Genomic DNA, 10,054 nt, shown 5'->3' on the forward strand with positions numbered 1-10,054 from the left:
CTCTATAACTGTGGCCCTCGTGTTTCTCCTCTATAACTGTGGCCCTAGTGTTTCTCCTCTATAACTGTGGCCCTCGTGTTTCTCCTCTATAACTGTGGCCCTCGTGTTTCTCCTCTATAACTGTGGCCTTCGTGTTTCTCCTCTATAACTGTGGCCTTCGTGTTTCTCCTCTATAACTGTGGCCTTCGTGTTTCTCCTCTATAACTGTGGCCTTCGTGTTTCTCCTCTATAACTGTGGCCTTCGTGTTTCTCCTCTATAACTGTGGCCTTCGTGTTTCTCCTCTATAACTGTGGCCTTCGTGTTTCTCCTCTATAACTGTGGCCTTCGTGTTTCTCCTCTATAACTGTGGCCTTCGTGTTTCTCCTCTATAACTGTGGCCTTCGTGTTTCTCCTCTATAACTGTGGCCTTCGTGTTTCTCCTCTATAACTGTGGCCTTCGTGTTTCTCCTCTATAACTGTGGCCTTCGTGTTTCTCCTCTATAACTGTGGCCTTCGTGTTTCTCCTCTATAACTGTGGCCTTCGTGTTTCTCCTCTATAACTGTGGCCTTCGTGTTTCTCCTCTATAACTGTGGCCTTCGTGTTTCTCCTCTATAACTGTGGCCTTCGTGTTTCTCCTCTATAACTGTGGCCTTCGTGTTTCTCCTCTATAACTGTGGCCTTCGTGTTTCTCCTCTATAACTGTGGCCTTCGTGTTTCTCCTCTATAACTGTGGCCTTCGTGTTTCTCCTCTATAACTGTGGCCTTCGTGTTTCTCCTCTATAACTGTGGCCTTCGTGTTTCTCCTCTATAACTGTGGCCTTCGTGTTTCTCCTCTATAACTGTGGCCTTCGTGTTTCTCCTCTATAACTGTGGCCTTCGTGTTTCTCCTCTATAACTGTGGCCTTCGTGTTTCTCCTCTATAACTGTGGCCTTCGTGTTTCTCCTCTATAACTGTGGCCTTCGTGTTTCTCCTCTATAACTGTGGCCTTCGTGTTTCTCCTCTATAACTGTGGCCTTCGTGTTTCTCCTCTATAACTGTGGCCTTCGTGTTTCTCCTCTATAACTGTGGCCTTCGTGTTTCTCCTCTATAACTGTGGCCTTCGTGTTTCTCCTCTATAACTGTGGCCTTCGTGTTTCTCCTCTATAACTGTGGCCTTCGTGTTTCTCCTCTATAACTGTGGCCTTCGTGTTTCTCCTCTATAACTGTGGCCTTCGTGTTTCTCCTCTATAACTGTGGCCTTCGTGTTTCTCCTCTATAACTGTGGCCTTCGTGTTTCTCCTCTATAACTGTGGCCTTCGTGTTTCTCCTCTATAACTGTGGCCTTCGTGTTTCTCCTCTATAACTGTGGCCTTCGTGTTTCTCCTCTATAACTGTGGCCTTCGTGTTTCTCCTCTATAACTGTGGCCTTCGTGTTTCTCCTCTATAACTGTGGCCTTCGTGTTTCTCCTCTATAACTGTGGCCTTCGTGTTTCTCCTCTATAACTGTGGCCTTCGTGTTTCTCCTCTATAACTGTGGCCTTCGTGTTTCTCCTCTATAACTGTGGCCTTCGTGTTTCTCCTCTATAACTGTGGCCTTCGTGTTTCTCCTCTATAACTGTGGCCTTCGTGTTTCTCCTCTATAACTGTGGCCTTCGTGTTTCTCCTCTATAACTGTGGCCTTCGTGTTTCTCCTCTATAACTGTGGCCTTCGTGTTTCTCCTCTATAACTGTGGCCCTCGTGTTTCTCCTCTATAACTGTGGCCTTCGTGTTTCTCCTCTGTAGCTGTGGCCTTCGTGTTTCTCCTCTATAACTGTGGCCTTCGTGTTTCTCCTCTATAACTGTGGCCATCTTGTTTCTCCTCTGTAACTGTGGCCCTCGTGTTTCTCCGCTGTAAATGTGGCCCTCGTGTTTCTCCTCTAAAACTGTGGCCCTCGTGTTTCTCCTCTGTAACTGTGGCCCTCGTGTTTCTCCGCTGTAAATGTGGCCCTCGTGTTTCTCCTCTAAAACTGTGGCCCTCGTGTTTCTCCTCTGTAACTGTGGCCCTCGTGTTTCTCCGCTGTAAATGTGGCCCTCGTGTTTCTCCTCTATAACTGTGGCCTTCGTGTTTCTCCGCTGTAAATGTGGCCCTCGTGTTTCTCCTCTAAAACTGTGGCCCTCGTGTTTCTCCTCTGTAACTGTGACCCTTGTGTTTCTCCTCTGTAACTGTGGCCCTCGTGTTTCTCCTCTGTAACCATGACCCTCGTGTTACTCCTCTGTAACTGTGGCCCTTGTATCAGTTCTGTGTAACTGTGACCCTCGTGTTACTCCTCTTTAGCTGTGGCTCTCATATCAGTTCTCTGCAACTGTGGCCCTCGTGGAAATTGTCAATAAATGTCGCCTTCTTGTTAATTCTTTGTATCTTTTGTCCACGTGTAGTTCTGTGTAGCTGTGACCATAGGGTCACATCTGTGAAGCTGTGGCCCTCTTGTCATTTGTCTGTAGCTTTGACCCTCGTGTCAATTGTCTTTATTTACATTTGTGTTGCAACCCACTTACCAGCAGAAATGCATTTCATTTGAGTATGAAAGCAAAAAAGCAAAAACTCTCGTGACGTCACACGTGGTTTACTTATGACTTCATATGTTAACCTTGTTCAATGGAAGAATTGTCGCTTCGCTTCGGATAACATGGAGAATGCCCAGATGACAACGGTAAATTGTTGGCGCCAATTTTATTTAAATAGGTCTAATTAAGTAATTGTTCTATAGAAAAAAATGGAAATATATGGATTGAACGGCGTTTTTTTCATTTTCATACCGGTATGAACGCAATTGGTTACATCCATATTAAACATTAAACCCTAGCGGGCTTCATGCAATATGGATGTACCGATTTGGGTTCATATCGGTATGAGAATTTTAAAAAAACCGCCGTTCAATCCCTATGTAGGTGTGGCCCTTGTGTGATTTGTCTGTAGGTGTGGCCCTTCTGTGATTTGTCTGTAGGTGTGGCCCGTGTGTGATTTGTCTGTAGGTGTGGCTCTTGTGTGATTTGTCTGTAGGTGTGACCCTTGTGTGATTTGTCTGTAGGTGGGGCCCTTGTGTGATTTGTCTGTAGGGGTGGCCCTTGTGTGATTTGTCTGTAGTTGTGGCCGTCGCGTTATTTGTCTGTAGGTGTGGCCCTCGCGTAATTTGTCTGTAGGTGTGGCCCTTGTGGGATTTGTCTGTAGGTGTGGCCCTTGCGTTATTTGTCTGTAGGTGTGGCCCTTGTGGGATTTGTCTGTAGGTGTGGCCCTTGTGCGATTTGTATGTAGGTGTGGCCCTTGCGTGATTTGACTGTAGGTGTGGCCATTGTGTGATTTGTCTGTAGGTGTGGCACTTGTGTGATTTGTCTGTAGGCGTGGCCCTCGTGTGATTTGTCTGTAGGTGTGGCCGTTGTGTGATTTGTCTGTAGGTGTGGGCCTTGTGTGAGTTGTCTGTAGGTGTGGCCGTTGTGTGATTTGTCTGTAGGTGTGGGCCTTGTGTGAGTTGTCTGTAGGTGTGGCCGTTGTGTGATTTGTCTGTAGGTGTGGGCCTTGTGTGAGTTGTCTGTAGGTGTGGCCGTTGTGTGATTTGTCTGTAGGTGTGGCACTTGTGTGATTTGTCTGTAGGTGTGGGCCTTGTGTGAGTTGTCTGTAGGTGTGGCCGTTGTGTGATTTGTCTGTAGGTGTGGGCCTTGTGTGAGTTGTCTGTAGGTGTGGCCGTTGTGTGATTTGTCTGTAGGTGTGGCGCTTGTGTGATTTGTCTGTAGGTGTGACCCTTGTGTGATTTGTCTGTAGGTGGGGCCCTTGTGTGATTTGTCTGTAGGGGTGGCCCTTGTGTGATTTGTCTGTAGGTGTGGCCCTCGCGTTATTTCAATATACCTGTGGCATGATCAACCATTTTGATTTCTGAGAAATCTTGTGTAAACCAAATAATAATCATTAAAATCGTAGTTAGGAGAAGTACCGGTTCTGCCGTTTTGGGAGATGTAAAACATTACGGCGGATTTTTAAATTTAAATGGGATAATCTGCGTGAGAAAGTACCGGTAGTTGTGTTCAGCATGTGTATGCTGGAAATAAATGATGACAAGTGCACTTTAGAACCAGCGATCCAGAGGTCATTTTTCTAGGAAATCTCAGAGAGATTTGTTGCGTTTCTTGATGTCGCTTGAATGACGAGTCACAACCGCCACCAAGAGAGGCATTTCGTTAATCTGTACCTAGCAGGAATCCGATATCGTCGCTCTTCATCAGAACGGCTCATCATTAGTGTCAGAGAGTCGACAATTAGGGCGACACCCAATACCCGAACTTCTAAAATCACCAATTAACTCCTATTGGTTTGGAGGTTTCCAAAGGATCGCGTGATGAGGGTATTACTTCTGCAGACGTCATGATGACACGGAGAAAAAGTCTGCGAGTTGGGTTTGTTTTTAAGGGAAAAAAACCCGAGTGCTAGAATGTAATTCGACATCTCCTGGGCTTTTTTAAAAAAGAAAATCGTCTATGAAATCCTTTGTTTCAGAGAAAACTCGAAAAAAATTGTGTTCTGAAAAAAGGCTTGATTAGTTTCAATCGTCTTGTTTGCAATTCTCACGACAAGGTTGAAAAAATAGCACTGTCATACATCAGACATTATTGGCATTTTTAGAAAAAAACAGCATGTTTGGGAAGCTCGACATTTCATTAAGATAATATGCCCGGTGGTTATATAGAATCGTGTACATTTGTTTGAATGACTTGTCGCCGCAATAGGATATTCTACAAACAAAGAAACAAGGAATGAGTTAATCAGATGGCACTTGACCTGGTGACAACACCGTTACACTATTACAGCTAACTATTGACACAGGCATGACAGAAATACTTGATACACGGACCACTTCCGCTACCATTTAAAGCATTAGGCAACATGCTCAGCCCCATGGTTTCACCACCATTGCCTCCGACACACCCAATCAATAGTATGGCTTCTGCTCCTCATGGAGTAAGCAACGTTAGCTAAGATTTACAATTACAAGCCATAAGGGTGATTATCTCTAGTTACAGAATGTTTATGTGTCGTAGGAAAGTATCGAGAAAGAAATAGTTCCGGCTTGCCGAAAAATAATGTCTAAACATACAAATACTTTCAAAAAGGTTTCCATGAATTATTTGTAGTGAAATTATTTCCATCGTTTAATCGCTTGTATCACTTGGTACTGTCAGGTCCGGTGTACGGTTACTTTACTTTAGTAAGTCGATTTGTTTTGGTATTTGTCATTTAAATTAGCATACCTTTGGTATTATACACGTATACAAACATATTTTTGGTATTGTCGATTTATCCAAGCATTGTTTTAACCATTTATTTTAGCATACTTTAAAATTGATATAACAGAATTTCAAAATAACTGTTTTGTACTAGAAAGACGGTGTTTTTATGTCTTGTGTACCTTTCTTCAAACAACAACAGTTTCTGTTCATTGTATCTGGATAGCTGGTGTGTACTGATTTTCTTTGCATCTTTTACTTATCTAACAGTTTCATGCTGTCCATTTATCCTAACATTTGTCTTTTTATTGTACATTGATCCCGACACCGTCTTTGTCTATTTAAGGTTATTATGGTATATAGACTGGACGTGCGTTATTGCTGTGTTGATAGCGTTGTACCATGACTTGGGGAGACGGTCGTGACGGAGGTGAAAGTAAAGATAAACATATCCGTAAAACAGAACTAGAGATGTACTGTGTTACCGAATTAATGGGAAAGTTTTATTTAATGTATCACGAGGTTGACCAATTAAAACATCCGGCTTGTTCCTTCTAAACAGCGCGCACCTGTTTGTATGGTTAAAAATGTTTCGTAATTGATTATTTCAGAACTAATGTGTAATGTTTTTATTATAAAGAAGAGTTCAGTTTTATTCGTTTGACCTGTATCATTTTCAGTAAGAGGATTGGGTATCATTGAGCTCCTGAGATACTTCCTCCTACCCATAGTAAAGAACAAGCAGACACAATAAACGGTTTTGGCACGTCCTCCTTGTGATCTGTCCACTGATTGCAAGTAAGCATGCCACACTGATAACATTTTCTTCATGAAATTAAATCTGATTTGTTTCAATTTTAACGCCTTGTGGCATATATCCGGTACCCTGACAATTAGGGCCTGCCGGATCTATCGATACAGTTTGTATAGTGCGTTAAGGCTAGCTTTAGTCCCGTGTTACACAAAAGGTGATTAATAAATGAAATATATATCAAGCGAACATCTACAGGTGGAAGGAAATTAAAACCACTGTGAATACTATCAGATCGTGGTACCGTTTTATCGCTTAAATATCAGTGTAGCACGCGTAAGGGCCATTGTCGGACCATTTTCTAATATATGAAATTTTCACACTGTATAGTATTATATTTAGCCGAGTTTATCCGAAATCACGAAATTGCAGCTCACGCGATTTAGAAGTCGCCATGATGATAATACTGCCGTTGCTAAGCTTGTTTTAGCCGGAAAAGGGTAGCGTTTAGTTGTCCATCCCTGATCTGTTAAGATACAACGCTTTGTTGGTAATCGGTGCTCGATACGTATTTAATCCCGTATTTGACCATTTACCTCTACCATTGTATTCATAAAATAGAAGGAAATAGTCCGCCATTACTATGTTGTGCGGAATATATAACAACACCAACTATATGTAGCCTAGCGTTTGTGAGTGTATAACAACACCAACTATATATAGCCAAGCGTTTGTGAGTGAATAATAACACCAACTATATATAGTCTAGCGTTTGTGAGTGTATAACACCACCATCTATTTATAGCCTAGCGTTTGTGAGGGTATAACAACACCAACTATATATACCCTAGCGTTTGTGAGTGTATAACACCACCACCTATATATAGCCTAGCGTGTGTGTGTGTATAACAACACCACCTATATGTAGCCCAGCGTTGGTGAGTGTATAACAACGCCAACTATATATAGCCTAGCGTTTGTGTATAACAACACCAACTATATAGCCTAGCGTTTGTGAGTTCATAACAACACCAACTATATATAGCAAAGCGTTTGTGAGTTTATAACACCACCAACTATATATAGCCTAGCGTGTGTGAGTGTATAACAACACCATCTATTTATAGGCTAGCGTTTGTGAGTGTATAACAGCACCAACTATATATAGCCTAGCGCTTGTGTATAACAACACCAACTATATGTAGCCCAGCGTTGGTGAGTGTATAACAACACCATCTATTTATAGGCTAGCGTTTGTGAGTGTATAACAGCACCAACTATATATAGCCTAGCGCTTGTGTATAACAACACCAACTATATGTAGCCCAGCGTTGGTGAGTGTATAACAACGCCAACTATATATAGCCTAGCGTTTGTGTGTATAACAATACCAACTATATACAGCCTAGCGTTTGTGAGTGTATAACCCCACCAACTATATATAGCCTAGCGGTTGTGAGTGGATAACAACACCATATATTTATAGCGTAGCGTTTGTGAGTGTATAACAAAACCAACTATATATAGCCAAGCGTTTGTGAGTGAATAATAACACCAACTATATATAGTCTAGCGTTTGTTAGTGTATAACACCACCAACTATATATAGCCTAGAGTTTGTGTGTATAACAACACCAACTATATGTAGCCTAGCGTTTGTGAGTGTATAACCCCACCAACTATATATAGCCTAGCGGTTGTGAGTGGATAACAACACCATATATTTATAGCGTAGCGTTTGTGAGTGTATAACAACGCCATCTATTTATAGCCTAGCGTTTGGGAGTGTATAACAACACCAACTATATGTAGCCTAGCGTGGGTGAGTGTATAACAACACCAACTATATATAACCTAGCGTTTGTGAGTGTATAACCCCACCAACTATATATAGCCTAGCGTTTGTGAGTGTATAACAACACCAACTATATATAACCTAGCGTTTGTGAGTGGATACATTTAGAAGAAAGGTTAAGTTCTGAAATCAAACTGTCACATATAACATGAAACAAACCCCCATAAACATGCAATAATTTTTCAAAAAATTGTTGGCGACATGATTTTACATTTTTTTGTGTATTTTTACGGCGTCATCATAATCAATGATGTTTTAACATAGCTCTGGCAATAAATCACCCATTGAAATTGATTTGACAATCGCGTGAATAAAGTGATTTTCGAGTCAGCACTTCATTAAGTGGGTCATACCCCCAACGTGCCGGGTGGCCTCGAAGTCTCGGATTAAGAAAGCCGACGGCCTAACACTACATTAGTCTATACCCCCTGTGACCGCCTTCATTGACGAATTTAAACACGCTCTGCCTATGTATCTTAATTACCTTTACCGGGGGTTTATATTTTTATAAGCATACCGACATATAGCTTTTCCATTTTTATGCCAATCATATTTGAAGGTCATTGTTCTGAATTGTAATATCTCTTAACAGGTGACCGTAACACACACAGGTGATTGGTGACCGTAACACACACACAGGTGACCGTAACACACACACACAGGTGACTGTAACACACACAGGTGATTGGTGACCATAACACACACACAGGTGACCGTAACACACACACAGGCGACCGTAACACACACACACAGGTGACTGTAACACACACACATAGGTGACCGTAACACACACACAGGTGACCGTAACACACACACATAGGTGACCATAACACACACACACAGGTGATTGGTGACCGTAACACACACACAGGTGATTGGTGACCGTAACACACACACAGGTGACCGTAACACACACATAGGTGACCGTAACACACACATACAGGTGATTGGTGACCGTAACACACACACAGATGACCGTAACACACCCACACAGGTGACCGTAACACACACACACAGGTGACCGTAACACATACATAGATGACCGTAACACACACACGCAGGTGATTGGTGACCGTAACACAGACATAGGTGACCGTAACACACACATATAGGTGATTGGTGACCGTAACACACCCACACAGGAGACCGTAACACACACATAGGTGACAGTAACACACACATACAGGTGATTGGTGACCGTAACACACTCACAGGTGACCGTAACACACACACAGGTCATTGGTGACCGTAACACACACACACAAGTGACTGTAACACACACACATAGGGGACCATAACACACACACACAGGTGACCGTAACCCACACAGAGGTGACCGTAACACACACAGAGGTGACAGTAACACACACACACAGGAGATTGGTGACCGTAACACACACACAGATGTCCGTATCACACCCACACAGGTGACCGTAACACCCACACACAGGTGACCGTAACACACACACATAGGTGACCATAACACCCACACAGGTGACCGTAACACACACCCATAGGTGACCATAACACACACACCCAGGTGATTGGTGACCGTAACACACGCGCAGGTGACCGTAACACATACATAGATGACCGTAACACACACACAGGTGACTGTAACACACACACATAGGTGACCATAACACACACACACAGGTGATTGGTGACCGTAACACACACGCAGGTGACCGTAACACATACATAGATGACCGTAACACACACACACAGGTGATTGGTGACCGTAACACACACGCAGGTGACCGTGACACATACATAGATGACCGTAACACACACACACAGGAGATTGGTGACCGTAACACACACATAGGTGACCGTAACACACACACAGGTGATTGGTGACCGTAACACACACACAGATGACCGTAACACACCCACACAGGTGACCGTAACACACACACAGGTGACCGTAACACACACATAGGTGACCGTAACACACACACAGGCGATTGGTGACCGTAACACACACACAGGTGATTGGGGACCGTAACACACACATAGGTGACCGTAACACACACACACACAGGTGACCGTAACCCACACACAGGTGACCGTAACACACACACAGGTGAGTGGTGACCGTAACACACACACAGGTGACCGTAACACACACACACAGGTGACCGTAACACACACATAGATGACCGTAACACACACACAGGTGATTGGTGACCGTAACACACACACACAGGAGACCGTAACACACACACACAGG

At 43.3% G+C, this 10,054-nt stretch overlaps 1 protein-coding gene across 1 annotated transcript; it reads right to left on the minus strand.

Annotated features, from left to right (window-relative positions):
* Positions 1-1,654: 1,654 nt before the first annotated feature.
* Positions 1,655-2,844, minus strand: LOC110443084. Its single transcript, XM_021487066.1, has 2 exons — positions 2,831-2,844; positions 1,655-2,186 (listed from the first exon to the last, which is right to left on the minus strand). Exons 1-2 carry the CDS (start codon positions 2,842-2,844, stop codon positions 1,655-1,657), a joined length of 546 nt encoding a protein of 181 aa, XP_021342741.1.
* Between the last annotated feature and the right edge of the window lie 7,210 nt (positions 2,845-10,054).

Source organism: Mizuhopecten yessoensis, unplaced genomic scaffold (genome assembly GCF_002113885.1).
Source record: "Mizuhopecten yessoensis strain PY_sf001 unplaced genomic scaffold, ASM211388v2 scaffold716325, whole genome shotgun sequence".
In the NCBI taxonomy this organism is placed as follows: domain Eukaryota; kingdom Metazoa; phylum Mollusca; class Bivalvia; order Pectinida; family Pectinidae; genus Mizuhopecten; species Mizuhopecten yessoensis.